The sequence below is a fragment of the Rhinichthys klamathensis genome, unplaced genomic scaffold (assembly GCF_029890125.1).
Source record: "Rhinichthys klamathensis goyatoka isolate OS25496 unplaced genomic scaffold, OSU_Roscu_1.1 h1tg000085l_1, whole genome shotgun sequence".
Taxonomy (NCBI): Eukaryota; Metazoa; Chordata; class Actinopteri; order Cypriniformes; family Leuciscidae; genus Rhinichthys; species Rhinichthys klamathensis.
The window spans coordinates 799,411-820,000 of NW_026606626.1; the positions used below are offsets into that span (position 1 = coordinate 799,411).

The 20,590-nt window shown below is 37.2% G+C and overlaps 1 protein-coding gene across 1 annotated transcript in view; it reads right to left on the reverse strand.

The window, feature by feature from the left end:
- The window catches only part of dnajc17 (DnaJ (Hsp40) homolog, subfamily C, member 17), a 79,555-nt gene that overhangs the window by 48,382 nt on the left and 10,583 nt on the right, over positions 1-20,590 (reverse strand). The window contains exons 4-8 of the mRNA XM_056251606.1: positions 19,911-19,998; positions 19,754-19,830; positions 16,719-16,812; positions 14,942-14,991; positions 10,003-10,080 (exon numbers count right to left, since the gene is read on the reverse strand). Of these exons, the coding sequence (XP_056107581.1) occupies positions 10,003-10,080; positions 14,942-14,991; positions 16,719-16,812; positions 19,754-19,830; positions 19,911-19,998 (387 nt within the window). The remainder of the gene's footprint in view (positions 1-10,002; positions 10,081-14,941; positions 14,992-16,718; positions 16,813-19,753; positions 19,831-19,910; positions 19,999-20,590) is intronic.

The following is a 20,590-nucleotide window of genomic DNA, read 5'->3' on the forward strand; positions in this document are numbered from 1 at the left end:
CTATACTTCTGCATAACGTGTCTCTTTTTACAACAAAAATGTGAATTCTGCCGGTATTCAGACAGTCCCATGCATACAGATACAGATCCGGCCTACAATCGCCTACGTAGGCGAAATTTGTTTGACATTTCTAATCGTAAACACAGCCATGTTGAAGCCTGCAGTAATGTTTTTCATTGATGTTATGGCAGTCCACTCTGCTTATTGTTTTTCGAGAATCTTGCACTCCTGTTTGTCATTGTGCACGAAACTTCATGCCAATAAATCATCAGAAATATTGCTGACTTGTGCGCGTCTCAAGCGCATTCTTTACGCTCGTGCTAATGCCTGTTAGTTGTCCGTGGATTTGCCTATATTTGGCGCTGAAAATGGAAACGTCTTTAGACATGGAAAATCGATTTTACAATCGATTCAATGAACGTTTATGTCTCAAAAATCGATCAGGATTTTTTCACAAAAGTGATAGCCCTGTAAAGTTGTTATTATTATTGTTATTTACAGTTCGTATTATGCTCTGTTCATTACTGTTCTGTCTAAATAAACAGGACATTTGCATTTACATTTGGGTTATTTTTTAATTTATATTTTACACTGGGGTGCCTTGAGATTTTATGCACTTTTGAGAGGTGCCCCGACTGAAAAAAGTTTGAGAAAGGCTGCTCTAATGAGAGTTAGTTGACATGTAGTTAATATAAGTAGAAAATTGACTTATAATTAGTAGAATGTCTAAAGTGACTATCGAAATAAAGTGTAACCCAACATAGTACTATTTTCGGAAATCATAGGCTATCAGAGCCGACAGACTCGTGTGTCAGACTCATTTCATGGAAAATAATTAGGTCAAAAACGATACAATATACTGCAAATAGCCTACTAGTTTATTTATAATTCATTTAGGCGGACAGCAAGGCTAACAAGTACTGCGTGCACAGTGCGCAGCTAATTAGTTTTTTACAATCACTTTGTTACTATTTTCAGAACCTTGATGTCATTTTTAGACACAAAACTCACAACCAATGATCAAAATGCACATTTTTCAAAACTCGAACCCTTTTCTCAATTGCTTGGATACAATACACACATAAAACTTAGATCATTTGTTCATTCAACAAAAATCACCTGTTCAATATGACACAACTTAACATCACAGCACTACTATTTCAAAGGGCAATTCACACATTACATTTCAAACGAGTGTCTATTCATTTCCTTACAATAGGCTTTATGCCGAGCGTCACGTGACCAAACCGGAAAACAGGTCTCATTGCATCCGCTTGTCAGAGAAAGTGTTAACGGCCGTAAGAACTAACTACGATATCTATGGATTTTTAAGGTAATCAGCTAACCTAATAAGTTCACTTTGTTATAGGTGTTTTATGCTATTTAAATATCTAAACGTTAGTTTGAAGAAGAAAAATTAAAAAACTTTTAAATATCAATCTGCACATGCGAGGGACATTGGTTATGCTCATTTTTGCTTGATCTTTTTAAGTTATCTTGAGTAAAACCGCAAAATTCATGAAGCACATACAAAAGACCTGAATCGGAAGCGATGTGATCTGTTTTCCGGCTTGGTCACGTGATGCTCGGCATAAAGCCTATGATCTAACTATCAACTGATACAACTGCTCAAAATGATAAGTAACTGTTGCGTTACTCTTAATGCATAGTTGTAGGAAACACACACACAATCTTCATGTTTACAGTAAATCATGAAAGTTTCAAGATAACGAGATTCATTGTCACCAATTAGCATGGCATGAACCAATTAGACTACAATATCCATGGATGTAGCCTAATATTTTATCTTTTTGCTTTGATTCCAATAAACCTGTGTTGTGATTGTACTGTAGTGTTTTGCATCAATATATTACACACTTTGTTCAGTGATTCCACCGTGTGTGTTTTCTCTCTACGACTGCAGTGCTGTTACAGAGATGTGTTTACTGTACATGTAGACCAGTGGTGGAGGAAGTACTGAATCTCAGTACTTAAGTAAAAGTACAAATAACCAGAGACATATTTACTTTAGTGAAAGTAGAAGTACCACAATGACAACCCTACTTAAGTAAAAAGTACCTGATTTTAAATGTACTTTAAGTATTAAAAGTAAAAGTACTTGCATAACAATTTATTCTCTTAATGTCTATATTCTAATGATTAATAAAACAGTTAATTCTAACTCATTCAACCTAATACTCATATAATGATGTTCAATATGATGGAAAAGCAGTTATATTTTAAGTTTTTGTCACCATTTCTGAACAAGCTTGCAATTAGGCAATATACACATCAAGCTTACTATATACCCTTACTATATACGGTATATATATATATATATAGGAGGATATATAAACACATATTATGTTAAAACGCCGTATATGGCGGCGTTTGGCTGTAAACGCGATTCATTTATGGCGTAATTTTGAACCTCTTGGCTTGCCATACTAATCCTAACCAAACGTATAATACACACGCACCCCACATCACTACTAAACCTACCAATGCGTTTCCAATGCATGTAAAAACTAATTTTCGCGTATAAATTGCACGATAAACACACTGCGTGCAATAGAGACGCATTTAGTGTGACCGGGTTATTATATCTATGGCAACCAAACTTCACTGGTGAGACAGAAACGTGCGACGAACGGACGGTCAGGATGACGTTTTGGCAGAGGGAAAACTGATCAGAAAATTTAACGAAAATGTAAGAGAACGTTGTAGAAATGTAGTGGAGTAGAAAGTATAATAATTGCTGCAAAATGTAACGAAGTAAAAGTAAAAAGTATGCACTATTGATTCTACTTAAGTAAAGTACAGATACGTAAACAATTTACTTAAGTAAAGTAACGAATTATTTGTACTTCGTTACATTCCACCACTGATGTAGACCATAATGAAACCTGGATCACCTATTGTGTTCTACAATATTTAATGATTGTACGAACAATGACAGTGAAACTATCGGTTGCGTGTGTGTGTGTGATCTATAGTTTCAATGGTATTTCACAGTTAATTTGTTTTTTGAACCAATGATGTGAATGCACAATGCAATGTTTTGAACATTAGACAGTCTGTTTTACAAGTGATGACCGTTGTGAGTTTTGTGTCTTGAGTTCTGAAAATAGTAGCAAAGTGATTGTAAAAAACTGTAATTTAATGTTTTGTTCCTAATGTCATTTTTTGATGATTTTTAGTAAAAAATTTCAGGACTTCAGTCAAGCAAGATTTTATTTGGTTGATTACAGCCCTGTGTGTGTGTGTGTGTGTGTGTGTGTGTGTGTGTGTGTGTGTGTGTGTGTGTGTGTGTGTGTGTGTGTGTGTGTGTGTGTGTGTGTGTGTGTGTGTGTGTGTGTGTGTGTGTGTACGTGTTTGTCTGTGTGCACGTGTGTGTGTGTGTGTGTGTGTGCTTGTGCGTGCGTTTGTTTTTATATATATTGTTGTTTAATAAACTTGCTTAAAACAAAAATAACTATTCACGTGAAAAAAATCCTCAGTTGCACAGATCCAGTTAAAAAACATGATGCCTTTATAAGACCTGAATAAAAGTCAAAGAATCCTGTTTATCACAGAATATTGTAAATGCTGACGTAGATTAAGTCAATATCCTGTTTAGTATGTTTTTGGCGTTGTCCTGTTTCTGAGGAGGATTCTGTGAAGGTTTTCTTTATTTAAGGAGCTCATAAAACACTTATAATGCACACGAAGGAACAATCTCTAATCACTGCATTAGGGTTGTGTTTGAATAAACTGTAAATGTAGATTCATGCTGTACAATGTGTTTTTCAGGACCTTGAACACATTGGACTTTAGAGAGAGAAGTCAACAAATACGCCTAACCATTTTCCAGAGCTCTGATTGGCTGCTGTCCTCCTGGTTATATGTGAAGGTAAAAGAGCAGCTAAACTCGAGAGCAGTGTTCAACGAGGGTCATAGCACTAGTATATTGTTGTCCTACTGTAGTTTCACTGCTTCTGTTCTCATGTGTAATCGCTTTGGATAAAAGCGGCTGCTAAATGAATAAATGTAAAATAAGTGTTTTCTTATATGGGAGGAAAATGCTGTGCTCATTTGCTTTTCTGTACACTTCATTGTTATGTTTCCTGAGTTTGGTCTTTTAAAACTCGAGTCTTTAAACTTGTTGCGTTCACATTCTGGGCTCATCTGTTATTCAGTGTAGTATGCATTATTAGTATGGTGTTTCCTGAGTTTTGGATCACTGAGTTCATATCATTTATTTATTTTAAATTCAGTCTTGCATTAAGCCATGTTAGCTCTTCAGAACATTGTCACGTACAATAGAAGTCCCATTTCATTGGCTAGGTGCCAACCAATAAAACGGCTCGTTTGAACAACCCCCCCCCCCAATCATAGGGAGCTGGTTGGGCTTTATCTCAGTATCCTGATTATAGTGTTCAGTCTGCTGGTCGGGGGACATCTGAACTCTGTGTGAGCGATCACAGATCGAGAGGAATAATCATGGGCGGCTCATACTCACAAGCGGACTATGCGGGGTCTGCTTATCCGATTTATCATGACATTTTACGGCATGAGCCATGCTTCTTCCCAGATGTAGGCATAGATGCGTCTCTGCTGAAATATTCTGGTACCGACTCTAATGCTGTGCTGCAGACATTCTCTGATGAGATGCTGAACTCGGTGCCGGGTTACGCCCACAGTCTTGGATCTGAATGCTGTCGGACTTGGAGCTCTAGTGATTTCCTTCCTCATAGAGATCGCCATCAAGGCCAGCGCTCAGACAAGAGATGACACTGACACTTACAGCCTGTTACGACGAGTGTTTGGGGAAGAGAAAGCTTCCAGTGTCCGAGACAAAATGTCAGAGTATCTGAAACGCCATCGCATTTACATGAACAATGACCAACGATTGCGGGAGGAGATAAGGAGACTGGAACATTAGCTGAGCGACCATCTCACCAGCCTCAGGAACTCCCTTCTGCAGGACGGACAGATGAGCAGCCGCGGGTTCAAGATCTGGGTCAACGGAGCCGCCTTCCACGTGCAGATGCTGATCCACGAGGCTCGGCTGGAGACCCAGGCTGGAAAACCCGCATCAGACTGTGTTCGTGAGATCGAAGCTGCAATCAATGAGTATTCAGGGTACCTGGATCATGTGCTGACGAAATACAAGGCCTACAAGATCAAATCAGATGTGTTTTCATGTGGTGCTTTATTCTGCCTTAATTCAGAAAATGTATGTGAAATGTATAATGGTGAAATTGAAGGATGTATAATTAAAGTGCATTCGTTTCCTCCTGACCCGTGTAATTATGGAAAAGAAGTTATGGCGGCTTTTATGGATATTGTTTACTCAAATTATGAACCGATCAGTGGTTTAAAGAGTTATTTTTCAAATATCAAGAAAAATCTCAACTCTTTAATCCATGACCGTGGTTCATTCACTGTACCGTCCGCTGCAGGCTAGTGTTGATAAGGGATCGCTCATGTGTAGAGGTGTACTCTTCAATGCACCGGGCCTGGGTTTGACCCCGACCTTTGACCCTTTGCTGCATGTCATCCCCCCCTTCACTTTCATGTCTTCAGCTGTCCTGTCAATAAAGGCCTAAAAAGGGCCAAAACTTATCTTTAAAAAATTATAATAATTATAGTTTTAATAATTATTAAAACTTTTTTAAATAAAATAGTTATTTACTTTTAATTTACCATATAGTAACTTAATAAAAAAAAAAAGTGTTGATAAAACTTCCATTGTAATATTTTAACGTATTTACTCTCATCTTGTGATCTACATGTATATTTGATGCTCTCCTGACACACACCTGCGTGTTACTCGTTTAAGACATAAAATACTGAAATATTTTAGTCCTGTTTCTGGTTTAAAAATCCTTAAAATTACATTTGCTCCTCCTTCCTCGTTAAAAACTTCTGAATCTTTGAATGAGTAAATGTTGTTCATTATAAAAGTGTAAGTGCTGAACACGAGAGGTCTCCTACTTCACTGTAAACGTTTGTTCTTAACGTTTGCTTTTGTGATGTTCTCTTTAACAATAAAGGATCATGTGTGTTATTGTTCCACGTGTCTGTGTATTTTAACTTAAAGTGTTGCCAATATACTATACAGCATTAAATTAATTTCTTTGTGGAGTTTTGATTCCTTTTATTGAATTTGGGGAAACTGCACTCTACTCGTATTTCTGTCTATTTTTATTTTATATTTTTCGACCACCAGCCAAATGGCTAGATAATGTTACAATTTCATTGCATACGCGTAACCAGGATGTTCACTTCACTGTTCACACACACACACACACACACACAGTTCCATTGCAGGCTATAGGAGTCCCCTGTTGGATAGGTAGACATCGGTCAGAGTTGCAGATCCCCTCTTGGCATGTTTATTTTTTTTTATTTTTTTTTATATATTATTTTAAGGTATGTTATGAAAAAAGGACCTTAAAAGAATTTTTTTGGCGTGTGCGTGCATGTGCGTGTCCGTGTCTGTGCGTGTGTGTGTGTCTGTGCGTGTGTGTGTGCGTGCCTGTGTCTGTGCGTGTGTGTGTGCGTGTCTGTGTCTGTGCGTGTGTGTGTGTCTGTGCGTGTGTGTGTGCGTGCCTGTGTCTGTGCGTGTGTGTTCAGGTGTGGGGCGCGGACCGGGGGAACAAGCGTATCTTTCTTTCTTTCTCTCTTTCTTTCTTTCTTTCTTTCTTTCTTTCTTTCTTTCTTTCTTTCTTTCTTTCTTTCTTTCTTTCTTTCTTTCTTTCTTTCTTTCTTTCTTTCTTTCTTTCTTTCAGTGTATGGGTTAGTTTTCTTGTGTAACCCAGATCTTGGGTCAGACGTAACAACCCAGTGTATGGGTAGTTTTCTTGTGTAACCCAGATCTTGGGCCAGACGTAACAACCCAGTGTTTGGGTAGTTTTCTTGTGTAACCCAGATCTTGGGCCAAACGTAACAACCCAGTGTATGGGTAGTTTTCTTGTGTAACCCAGATCTTGGGTCAGACGTAACAACCCAGTGTATGGGTAGTTTTCTTGTGTAACCCAGATCTTGGGCCAGACGTAACAACCCAGTGTAAAGGTAGTTTTCTTGTGTAACCCAGATCTTGGGCCAGACGTAACAACCCAGTGTATGGGTAGCAGGGCTCCAGACTAACTTTTTGCCTTGGTTGCACTGGTGCGCCTAACTTTTTTATTTAGGTGCACCAGCACAAAATTTAGGTGCACTAAAATTTTTCCTCGTCTCGCGTCGCCTTTAACGCCACAATTTCAAGGACACCTTTTTATCACGCTCCATATACATTCATATATATTATGTAAATGCTTTTAAACAAGAATAAGAATAATAAGGTGTAGTTTATTTTTTATTTTTAGCACAATTATACTGTATATAAAAATATAAATCTTAAAAAAAAAAAAAAACATTTAAAGTGCTGTTTTTACATTGTTCAAGTTATGGCAGGGTATTGACACAAATTTCACAATTCGATTCAATATTGATTATTTTGGATATCAGGTACAATACATGGCAAATTTTCTCAAGGAAAACAAATCTCTTAACTAATGCTGTAAATTGGGAGTCAGTTGTAGCCCACTATGCTTCATTAGCCTACTATAATATTGAAGGTAAAAATTACCTGATTTGTCCACAAACACCTAAATTACACTTTTATTTATTTTTATAATAATAAAGTTATATGAAATATAAACATTTAAATGGTGGCTGCATAAAAACTTGCCAGATTTTTTCAAACAACATGCATTAAATATTGAAAAACATTAAAAATTATAATGAATATGCAATATGGTGCATATATTTGGCAAAATGCTCCTCTCTAGAGTTAATTTTTCTAGCTAGCTAACGAGTTTATGGGCACTGGATATGTTTTTTCTGAGGTAAGTTAAATGTGACGTTACATTACATTGTTTACAAGCGTTTTACTGATGTCTTTCCACGGTTGAAACACTGATTGAGCGATTCCATGTGAAAGATACGGATTTCGATAAGTTGTACTCTATCTTTTAGCACACTTTCAGATGCTCTTTCATGTTTATTTCGCGCTGTAACTGGTATTATTAAGGCGGAAGAGAAGATCATGTGCGCGCCGCGCTGCTGCTTCTCTTGAGCTGAGCCAGAGCGATCTCACGCCACAGCGTTGACTCAACACACTATTTATGTTTTTGAATTTCATAAGAAAATGGACCTAATTTGAAATCTGAGACTTTGTTTCATATCAATAGTAACAAAGCACAAAGATTATTGCGATTTATTGGATGGGATGCTCGCTACAATGTTCCATTCATTCATCAACTGAAAACAGCATAGCCCAACCGGTTCGTAAAAATGAGAATCGATTAAAATCGAGAAATCAATATTTTTCACCTAGCCCTAGTTCAAGTAGCCTACATTTTTAAAAGTTTCTTCGTCGTCTGTTTTCTTGCGTTTATTTAGCTGATGCTGCTGATTGCCGTAACTGATTCTCTGGTGCTCATGTCGCAATTTATTTCAATCACACAGCACAGAGCATTTTAGAGCATTTTCAGCACGGAGCATAACCACAGCCAATCAGAGGCAAAGACCCTCCCAATCTCTATCTCTGATTGGTTTAGACCACGATATGATCCAACCATGCGTGCAAGGAGAACAAAAGACTCGTTTGTGGAGAGGCAACGGATGCGATCATGCGAGAACGTTATTAGGTGCACTGGTGCGACCTAGGAAAAAATTTAGTCGCACCCTTACAAATTTTGGTCGCATGTGCGACCAAATTGGTCGCACTCTAGAGCCCTGGGTAGTTTTCTTGTGTAACTCAGATCTTGGGCCAGACGTAACAACCCAGTGTTTGGGTAGTTTTCTTGTGTAACCCAGATCTTGGGCCAAACGTAACAACCCAGTGTATGGGTAGTTTTCTTGTGTAACCCAGATCTTGGGTCAGACGTAACAACCCAGTGTATGGGTAGTTTTCTTGTGTAACCCAGATCTTGGGCCAGACGTAACAACCCAGTGTATGGGTAGTTTTCTTGTGTAACTCAGATCTTGGGCCAGACGTAACAACCCAGTGTTTGGGTAGTTTTCTAGTGTAACCCAGATCTTGGGCCAAACGTAACAACCCAGTGTAAAGGTAGTTTTCTTGTGTAACCCAGATCTTGGGTCAGACGTAACAACCCAGTGTATGGGTAGTTTTCTTGTGTAACCCAGATCTTGGGTCAGACGTAACAACCCAGTGTTTGGGTAGTTTTCTAGTGTAACCCAGATCTTGGGCCAGACGTAACAACCCAGTGTATGGGTAGTTTTCTTGTGTAACCCAGATCTTGGGTCAGACGTAACAACCCAGGGGTTGAGTTATTTATCGTGGGCTTTTTGTGACCTCTTCCGGAGACAGCAGTGCGGCTCCGTCAAATAGGTGCATGTCTTCTTATGGACAGGTTATGGAGCCTGTCGTCGCATATTTCAGCTACGAGTGAAACACAGGACGGCGGTCTGAAGTTAGAAGTTGAATGAATGAATGATGAGGCATTTATATAGCGCTTTCATATGTACTACAGTACACACAAAGCTCTTTACAATCATATCAGGGGATCTTTCCTCAACCACCACCGGTGTGCAGCATCCACTTGGATGACGGGACAACAGAGTAGGGTCGATTACACTTGAATTACTTCTAAATGTTTAATTTTTACTTCTAATATTTGTTAAACTAGCTTAAATGTTGGCAATATGTATTAAAAATTAAATAAAATATACTATATTGTAACATATGTTTGAAAATAAAGGAATCATCATGCAAGCAAGTGAAATAAAAGAAGATGCTAGTATTATAGTAAAAATGAATCAACTATGCTGTGTTAAATATACCCATTATGCTGGGTTAATAAATAACCCAATTTGCTGGACAAATTTGACCCAACATATGTTCTGTCCTATATTTACCCAGCCCTTGGGTTGTTTTTAACCCAGTCCAGCACTCGCCGTTCAAAAACAATCAAACAATTCTCCTAAAGCCCAGGTAAGCAGACTCCTCACCTTCTGAAAGAGGATTTGAAGACATTCGTGAGAATAGCCGGCGTTACTGGCATCGTCTTTTTTACACTTCCACTTCAACTGAGGACAGGAGGAAAAACAGCGAAAATTAGCATCAAAGCAACACTTTCTTTAAAAATGACATAGAAGTAACATTCTCTAGTCTATTGTGACGTTATTTGGAACTAAGCACAATTTATCCCTTCAGTTCTCATTACTGTAACATGAAAAAAAACTTGCATAACGTAGCAAATAAATAATGATACATTATTTCAAATTGAACATTTAATTTTATGCGGATTGTTATATTCCCAGAAACATGCATAACTGTCATTAAAAGTAATGTGACACTGAAAATGCTTCATTTACTATATGAAGAAATACATTAAAAAAAAATACCGTTTAAATGTCTCTTCTGCTCACCAAATCTGCATTTATTTGATCAAAAATACAGTAATATTGTGAAATATTATTCCAGTGTAAATCAGCTGTTTTCTATGTGAATATATAGTAAAGTGTAATTTATTCCTGTGATCAAAGCTGAATTTATGTGATCAAAAATACAGTAAAATTATGAAATATTATTACAAGGTAAAATAACGTTTTTCTAAGTGAATATATATTAAAGTGTAATTTATTCCTGTGATGAAAGCTGAATTTATGTGATCAAAAATACAGTAAAAATTATGAAATATTATTACAATGTAAAATAACGGTTTTCTATATGAATATATAGTAAAGTGTAATTTATTCCTGTGATCAAAGCTGTATTTTCAGCATCATTACTCCAGTCTTCAGTGTCACATGATCCTTCAGAAATCACTCTAATATGAGGATCTGATGCTCAAGAAACATTTATGATTATTATCAGTGTTGAAAACAGTTGTGCTGCTTAATATTTTGGTGGAATTTATGATGCAATTTTTTCAGGATTTACAAGCTTTGATCACAACACTAAACTACACTAAAACATATTCACATAGTAAGACGCTATTTTAAATTGCAATAATATTTCACTGCATTTTACAATAAATCAAGCCTTGGTGAACAGAAGAGATTCATTTAAAAAAAAAAAAAACTTCCCAACCCCAAACATAAATTCACCCAAAAAGTCTCTCTTTACGCCTCATATTCAGTATTGATTTTATTTTTCAGATGCTGCACTAAAACCATGTGCTCACAATGTTCCAATCACATCAGAACTGGAATAATATTAAACAATATTAATCATCTGTGTAATAGAGAAACCGAACACGAGCACCGGTGGAAGAATCCGCTTTAATTAATGGAGCGCTCCATTGAAAGAGCAAGACTCATTTGTTTTAAAGGGCCTGAACTCGTTTAATCAGACGGCTCCTCTCAGGAAGTCAAACCGGATCAGTTTTAAAGAGAAATATACGTGCAGGAATATGTCTGAAACACAGCGGGACTCTGGTGATCTATCAGAGAAAACTATTTAGAAACTGCGTTTAATGTCAAATCTCACGTAATGCAGCCGTACATCAGCCGGAGTTTCTTCTAATTCAACTCTAGAGTTTATTTTTCCTGATAGAGCACACAAACATGAAGGAAAATCACCGGAGGATGGGGTGTTTGGATCAGTGCCGAACACAATAATGAGATTAAATACATAAACACATTAGCTAACGTCCCCCTTCGTCATTTAATAAAGAAAACTGAATGGTTTCCAAAGGAAATACAGACATAGTTATATATTCTCCAGATGATACATGACATGATGGCGGGGTGAACGAGTATTAATGAGAATTATGGGTCATCGAGTTCGAGTGATGTCCATCAGAAAGCCGACGAACGTTTAAATCAGTGTGAGAGACACATTTCACCTCATCTGTATCCTAAAGGTCATCGGGTCACTGTTTACTAGTACACACATGATGTAGAGTACAGGGTTTCTCAAAAAGGGTTCGCAAACCCCTGGTGGTTGGTGAGTGAACTGCAAGCGAACAATTAAATCATAAAAATGTAAATAAATTTAAAAACAAAATTTTTAAATAAAAATAAATAAATAAGTGTCACCGGCCCAAATCCATTACATTTTTAAAACAGTAATAGCCTATACTAAACCTAAACTAATCTCATTTGAAAGCGTACAATCTCTAGTTTCCATATTTGGTGACTGATTTTCAAAATAAATTACAGAGGAGCCGTAATTTATCAATTTGCAACAAGAATATTTTCATACTCCTAAGGCGTGTTTAGACCTTTATTTTGAAATAGCGATGAACATGAAAAATCATGAAAGAAGGGTAGAAACCTCAGTTTGTTTTCAAGCCAAGAGTTCAAAAGATAGCATCCATTCAATTATTTTAGAAAGAAGGTCTGAAAATGTTTTAAGTATAAAGAAAAAGAATTATAGATTCACCATTTGTGATGTGGCAGCGAGCTATAACGCACATGCGTGTTCTTTTTATGTGTTTCTTATGCTACGTTCACACCGGACGCGAATAGCGCGTCAGGCGCGAGTGATTTCAATGTTAAGTCAATGCAAAGACGCGTTACGTGCGTAAAAAATTCCTGCGGCGCGAATGAGGCGTAGAGCGCGGGCGCGGTAGACGCGAATACGCCTCGTTCGCGCGAATTGAGCGTCTGGCGCGTTACGCGTGAATGGTGCATTTTGTGCATTCACGCGTTTGAGCGAATTCGCGTCTGCCGCCCGAGTTGAAAAATTTGAACTTCTGCGTTAATTCGCGCCGCGTTAACCAATCAGGAGCCTAGCTGCTTGCTGCTGTCACCTGGTGAAGTATCTGGATGCTTCAATAAAATATTTTGTAATTTGACGGTGGTTCTAATGCACAACAAAGCAAATATTTTATCACATAAAACTTGATTTCAATATAGGCCTGTGAGACATATTCATTTTGTATTGAATGCTATTTATTACATATCTAGATTAGGCCTATATGAAATATTATTATAATGTAAAGACAACCAACATTCGTGTCTGGACAGTGATGTGTGTGAGAGAGAGAAAAATCACAGGACAGGTTAATCACTTTTGGAGGCTGGCTCCATTTATCATCAAAACAAAAATAAATGGCAGATTAGGTGGATGAGGGCGAGGGTGATCCTCGCTCCGATGCGGGACCACAGGTCATCAAGCTGGGCGCGGGACAGGCGGAAGTACCGCTGACAGCGACCGTCATCCAGGCGCAGCTCCTGGAGCGAGCAAATGCTGAAACTCGCCACACTGGGTTCGCCTTTGAAGGGTCTGGTGGACACAAATACGGCGACGATGACCCCTACCCTGCCGTTCTGCTCTCGTATTCAGAATATATGCTATCCAGAGCAAATACAGAGCGGTGACTCTCTCGATGAATGCTCGATCAACATAAAAAAAGATGGCCGCCAACGGGTTTCGATTCAGACGATTCAATTTCGCACTTGACCCGCGAATGGATTCAAAGTGGTCAAGCGTATAACTAGATGCGGTAGGCGCGAATTTGACGCGCTATTCGCGTCCGGTGTGAACGTAGCATTAGAGGTTGAATTCATATCAAAATCTGCCAAACTTCTCATATTACTTCTGAATAGGCTGCCTACTTCATAAATTGTATGAAAATTGTGGAAATAATGGTTCAGATCACTCAAAACACATATGGAAATGGAGGCGCCCTTATATGGGTAGTAATGGAGTCTGTGCCCTAGTGGAAGCGTTCGGTACTGCAGACACACACACTCTCATTGAAAGCTCATCTTTTGAGATATCAACCTAAAATTTGAAACACAATTAGATTTTTGCCTTTGATATTTTTGCAGTTTTAGAGTCACCCAGGTTTTGAAAATATATATTTTATATAAAATATGAATAATTAAATTTTTTACATTGTACATTTTCATAAACTCAAACTTCTATAACTTTTTTTTCTGTTTCACTTTCTTAATTTATTTCACTTCTACAAAAACCTGCCAAATGTCTTCTTTAAATCAAGACCAATCGTACATCTATATTCAGTATCACACGAGTGCTGTTTTTTTCCCGAATCACACGAGTGCAAATGTGATATTGATGTTTTACACCAGTTCAATAAATAAGAAGTAATATTCTGTTATATTTTAGACACAATATTGTCTGTTTTTGCTAATTTTTCCAAAGAAAATTATATATAATACCCTGAGCAGAACTGTTGTGAACACACAGCGGTGTTTCGTCTCTGGATGAATCCTCGTTTTGAGCGAATCAATCGGGTGAACCAATGATTCAATGACTCGTTCATAAAAAGAGCCATTTACTTCACTCCTGAATGATTCAGCCGTTTGAACAAATCGAATGAACGAATGATTCAATGACTTACTCATTTAAATGTTTACCGCCACCTACTGGCAGTTTTAGTTTCTTTCTTAGGGTATCATTTCATAAAAAAATAAATAATAATTTCATATTTTGGGGATTGTTTGCCCAAAAATGAAAACTATGTTAATTTACATTTACTCACCTTCGTGTTGTTTCAGACTTTATTTCTTTTGCGGAAGATATTCTGAAGAATGAATGTTGGTAACTAACCTGTTTTGATCTGTAAATATTTCTAAATATCAATTCAGATGCAGCTTCTGAAAAACAAATCATGGCTGTTGTAGCCTAAAGGTTTGTGTGTAATAGATGCTATGTTGAATCAAATTAAATCTTTCTTGTAATGTCTATTTGATGCTTTAACTTTAAATGATCTTTTGGGGGTAATTTCTTTTTTCTTTGCCAAAATTGATGTGCGATTAATTAATCGGCATGTAATTAATTAGATTAAAAATTGCAATTGCTTGACAGCCCTAACAGTGACCTAGTGTTTTTATTGCATTTTAGTGTTAATCGTAAAGCACAAAGGCAGAACTATCAAATTCTGCTTTAATTGATTAATTAGTTTATTGTTCTATGTGGTTTCTTACGCATGGAAAGCATAAGTCTATCACTTCAATGCACCAACAGTACCTTCAGTTTAGGAGTCACATTTTTGCTGCCCTGGTGTCCTGTCGAAGAGTCTGTGAAGAACAAAAACAAAGGAATACGAGTTAGCTATGAGCTCTCATTCAATCATCCATCAAACAGACACATTCACAGGCTCCCGTCCCGCTTTAAAGCACCTGAGGGACGCGCCCTTCCCGCCGAGAGCCTCACTAGCGTGCAAACGCTGTGCAGACATCACTCACACACAGCCATGGCTTCCAGTGTTCTCTGTATCTTCCTCACACAGTCACTTTCATTGACCCTCAGTGATGGACAGTGTCTTCTATCCACAGTCTTTTACCCATCAGCACCTATTTACTGTACGTGAGATGTTCATGTGCAGAACAGATGCATTCATCTCCATGTCCTAATATTATGGAGACATTAAAGTCCCCCTGTGGTGAAAATTCAGTTTTTAATGTTGTTTATACGTCGTTTATATGTTTATGTGGTGTTTTTAAGACAAACCATGTGTAAATTCATTCGTCAAAACCATTGCGGAGTATTTTCTCCTTTTTGAAATCGCTGACGTCACAAACGACCTTGTAACCAATCAGATCAACGTGTGATCGTCAACCAGTGGATCTCTGAGCTGAGCGAGTGAGTGGAGGCGGGGCTCATTCGCATATTCATAGAACCACGCATACTAAATGAGGCAAGGGTGTCGAGTTTCATTCGAGATATTTTAAAGCATTACGAAGATTTTTCCAAGGAAAAAAACTTTTAAATATGTAATTTTGGTGATCAAAGATGAGTTTTAAGGGATAAAATGATTGACCTCACGGGGACTTCTCTGTATAAACCTGTTGTAGCGACCGGCATGGATGTTTGGATTAATATTTGCTGCAAGGAATTTATTTGTATTTTCTCAATATTCTAGCTCGTATTCTGAGTGATATTTGAATGTTAACCATTATTCTGTTTTATTATATTACATTAAGAGATCGACCGATAATCGGTTTAACCGATATTTTCCCCTGATATTTAAGCATTTTCCCATAATCATATTTCGGTTTTATAATATCGGAATCACCGATAAACGCCGTCATCTTATGGCCATTTTGAGAATGCTTTTGGTTTATGCTTTTTTAAATTTGTTATAATGATTTTTTATATCCTATATTCGTTACCTGTTTGTTTACCTGATCAAAGATTTAGTGACAGTGCACTATATATTTTATTTTTGCCCTCTTTCAGACTCAATTTATTGATTTTAAAGTGTGTTTTGTTTGTATGCAATGAATAAGTGAAATTGAAGGCATTACAGTATTTAAAAAGTGTTAAATAAAAAATGAGTTTAGTACTGTTGTTATAATTGTCAAAAACAGAAAAAAAAACTATAAATAAATATCGGTTCCATATAGCGTGCACATAAACATGCAAATAATTGGTATCGGTAATAAAAACTCAATATCGGTCGATCTCATTATCTTCCTTGCTCTTGTGATAGTTCTGGATCTGGATCCATTTGACAGTAATAGTACCTGAAACGGTTTACTAGAGGTTTAAAGCTTTCAAAAGCAAAGGTTTAAATGCACATAAACACGATTCTTGGAGTATTGAGGAAACAATAAATGAAAATGAGTTTGTTTCTGGATTTGCAATTTAGACTTTCACCCAAAAAACATAATTCTGTCATCATTTACTATCTCTCATTCAATTGGAATTGATTAACTTAACTTAAAATTTTAACATAAACTGGTAAAAAAAAAAGAAAAAGAAGAAAAGTGTCATAGGATAGCATTAATGTGTGTTTAAGCACCTGTGTGTGTGTTTGTCTCTCTCTGGATCTGCTCTCGTATGAGTCTCTGCTGCTCCTGTAGTTCTCGTGAACCCTCCTCCCTCAGACGGGCGATCTACAACAGACGAACACGCAACCACACACACATTCCTAGAATTAACAAAACAATACTCCTGGAGCGATTCATACACACTGACCTGCAGTAACCCGTCACTCAGACTGCACATGTCAAACACTGACACCTATTGGCTGTTCACTAATAAAACCAATCAAACCACTGATGTCTGCGTGCAGTTTCAGGACAGAAGGGTATGGAAGCTTATTTCTGCCATGGAAAAAAGAGATATAAACTCAAAATTGCAAGAAAAAAAATCTAAATTGTGAGAAATAAAGTCAGAATTGTAAGATTTAAACTCAGAATTGAGTGGAAAAAATTGATGAATTACGAGATTTGAACAGAATTGCGGAAAAAAAGTCAGAATTCTGAGGGAAAAGTCAGAATTGGGTTAATTAAACTTGCAAGATTTAAACTCAGAGTTGTAAGGAAAAAGTCAGAAATTGTGAGAAAAAAGTCAGAATAGCGAGATTTAAACTCAGAAGTGTAGGGCTGGGTACAGAGTTCGATACTTTTTAGGTACCGACCGAATTGCCTTGATACTATCGAGTATCGAAAAATGACATGTTGTTCGGTTCCAGATTTCGATACCTTAGAAGTTAACTCGTCAACGTCAGTGCTCAAACAAATACATATGAAATGCACATACACGCAAACTCTACACACACAAGACGCGTGGAACTCTCCGCGCACATACTCATATGAGACGCGCGCGTGCACGCTCAAACTCTCCACGCGCATACTTATATGAGACGCGAGCACATACTCAATGACACGCGAGCACACACACACACACACAAACTCTCCGCGCACATATTCATGAAACGCGAGCACACACACATAATACCTTAAAGATGTGGAAAAGTCGATCAAAAGTGTGGGTACATTTCTCCAGGCTCGATGCCAACAGCGCGCGATGCAGTATTTGCGGTAAAATAATTGCAAAGACCGGTACCACGACAAATATGATGAAGACCTTGACAGTGCAGTTAACATAAAAGATGCTCGTCTTCGATTGGTAAATGAAGAGATACCTTGTTGACAGTGTTTATATTGCAATAATAACCTACTGAATGTAGGCCTACACTGCCATTCAAAAATGTGTTGGTTAGTCAGAATTTCTTTTCAGTAAGGATGCATTAAAGTTATCAAAGGTGACATTGAAACATGTGTAATGTTACAATATATTTCGTTTTTAAATAAATGATGTTCTTTTGAATTTTTTATTCATCAAAGAATCATGAAAAATGTATCATAGTTTCCAAAATATTAAGCAGCAAACTGTTTTCATATTTCTGAAGGGTCATGTGACACTGAAGTAATGATTTAGAAAATTCAGCTTTGAATTCAATTCATTTCAATAAATTACATTTTGAAATATTTTCACAATATTACAAGTTTTACTGTATTTTTTATTTTAAAAAATTCAGCTTTGGTGAGCATGAGCACTTTTATAAAACATTTTTTGTTCCTTTGTGCTTTTTTTGTTCCTTTGTGCACTGGCTAAGGAGCATGAGTCAAACTGAAAAAATAAAACCAAAGTTTTTCTGAGGTAATGTGTTATGTAATCTTGTTAAAATGGATTTCATAAAATTGGTATCGAAAAAAGTATCGTTAGGAACCGGTATCGAAACTGAGGTATCGAAATTGGCACCGGATCGAAAGATTTTGAACGATACCCAGCCCTACAGAAGTGTAAGGAAAAAGAACATTTTGAGAAAAAAAAGTCAGAATTGCGAGAAAAAAGGCAAGACATTGTGAGAAAAGTCAGAATAGCCAGAAAAAAAAGTCAGAAATTGTGAGAAAAAAGTCAGAATTACTAGAAAAAAGTCAGAAATTGTGAGAAAAAAGTCAGAATTACCAGAAAAAAGTCTGAAATTGTGAGAAAAAAGTAAGAATTCTGTGGGAAAAGTCAGAATTTGGTTAATTAAACTTGCGAGATTTAAACTCCGAATTGTAAGGAAAAAATCTGAATAGCGGGAAAAAAGTCAGAATTGCGAGATTTGAACTCAGAATTGTGAAAAAAATATCAGAATTGATCGTTCGCAAAGACCCGCCCCCTTTAGTTACTGTTGCTATGTCCGACAAGTCACGCCGCTCTCACACACACACACACACCCTGTTCTCACGCAGTGAAACACACATCGCGGAGCAGAGAGGACACTGACAACACACTGACAGACCAGCTTACTTTTGGAATGAAACAAAGTCTCAACTTTAAAATTTGGTCATTTCTTAAAGAAATGTAAACAATAAATACAGTTTTGTGACTCTTTAATGTGTGTCTGACAGATCGCTCAGTTAAAGCGGCTCGTGAACCGATCATCTCTTCCTTCTAGTTCATTTATAGCATCAAATAAACATGAATGAACATCAGAATGTTGTTTTAACCGCGGAGAGACGCCAGTACACACCGTTCCTCAAGTTCAAATCCTCCAACGTTAATCTACTAACTCTCCTGACGGCTCTGTCGGACAAAAATGGCGGATTCGGCGGATGGCGGATTATGATTGGTCAGATCACCTGTCAATCAAACTCCCCGAAGGGTCAATTGTGAGAAAAATATCAAAATTGCAAGAAAAAAAGTCAGAAATACGTGAAAAAAGTTGCAATTACAAAGCCATGGTGGCGGAAACGAGCTCCCATAGAAAGGTGAGGCGTGATCGTTTGAACGTGATTTCTGATATTAAGACAGATATAGAAATCTATAAACCCTAAATGCAATATACGTCGTTCTGGATAGAAGCGTCTGCAAATGCATGAATGTAAATGTAGATATTAGTGTTTCCTTGGTTACTAGTCATCTCTAGCAGAACAATGCATCCAAAACGACTACAAGGGACTTCCAAGCACATAGTCACTAATCTAGGAGTCTTTTGTTGAGTTGACACACCCACACACACACACACACACACATCCAGTCATCAAGCCAAGCTCTTACCTCCTCTTCTAATGTGCGTGTGATCTTAACCTCCTCTGTTTTCACAGTGTCTGCCTGCCGTTCACGTGCCTCCAAATCTACAAAACACACACACATGTCACTCAGCATTACACTGACAATCTGAGTAATCGAGGAGAGTAGGTGAGGACTAGCTAACCCAGTTTAATCTTCTTCCTCTTGTCATCGAGCTTTCGGTTTCTCTCCTCGGCTTGTTTTTTAGCAGTGCGGATCTTGTCGTACGCAGCCTGAGAGAAAGACAAACGAATGAATGATCAGATGGACACACTGATGAACAAGATCACGTGTTTCTCAACCAGACGGCCTCAAGATGCTTCAAATAACACAAACCCAGCATTAAAACAAGCTGACAATCAAGATGTTTATCAAAATTATTTTGGGGAATCCTCAGGACGTTTTAAACGTGCGATTTATAGACGTTAGACCTGGAAAAGTCATGGAAATTAATCAAATCTTAAAATGCCATGAGTGTTTTTATACTGTAATTTTTATATTTTCTTTTTTGAAATATATAATTGCAAAATTTTACATTTTTACATCCTTATATAAATAAATGTAAATTAAAAAAAATATATTAACACATAATAAATACACATTTTTCTAGTTACGCCAGTTAAAAAATATTTTATTGGGTGAGTAAAAAATATTTTTAAAAATCCTTATCCAGTAAATCATGTGAGTGTCGTAAATTCATTGGTTAAAAAGAAAGAAAACCATGAAGAACATTAAGCTCTTAAAGTCCCCCTGTGGTGAAAAATCAAACTTTTAATGTTGTTTATGTGTTTATGTGGTGTTTTTAATACGCTTTAAGACACACCA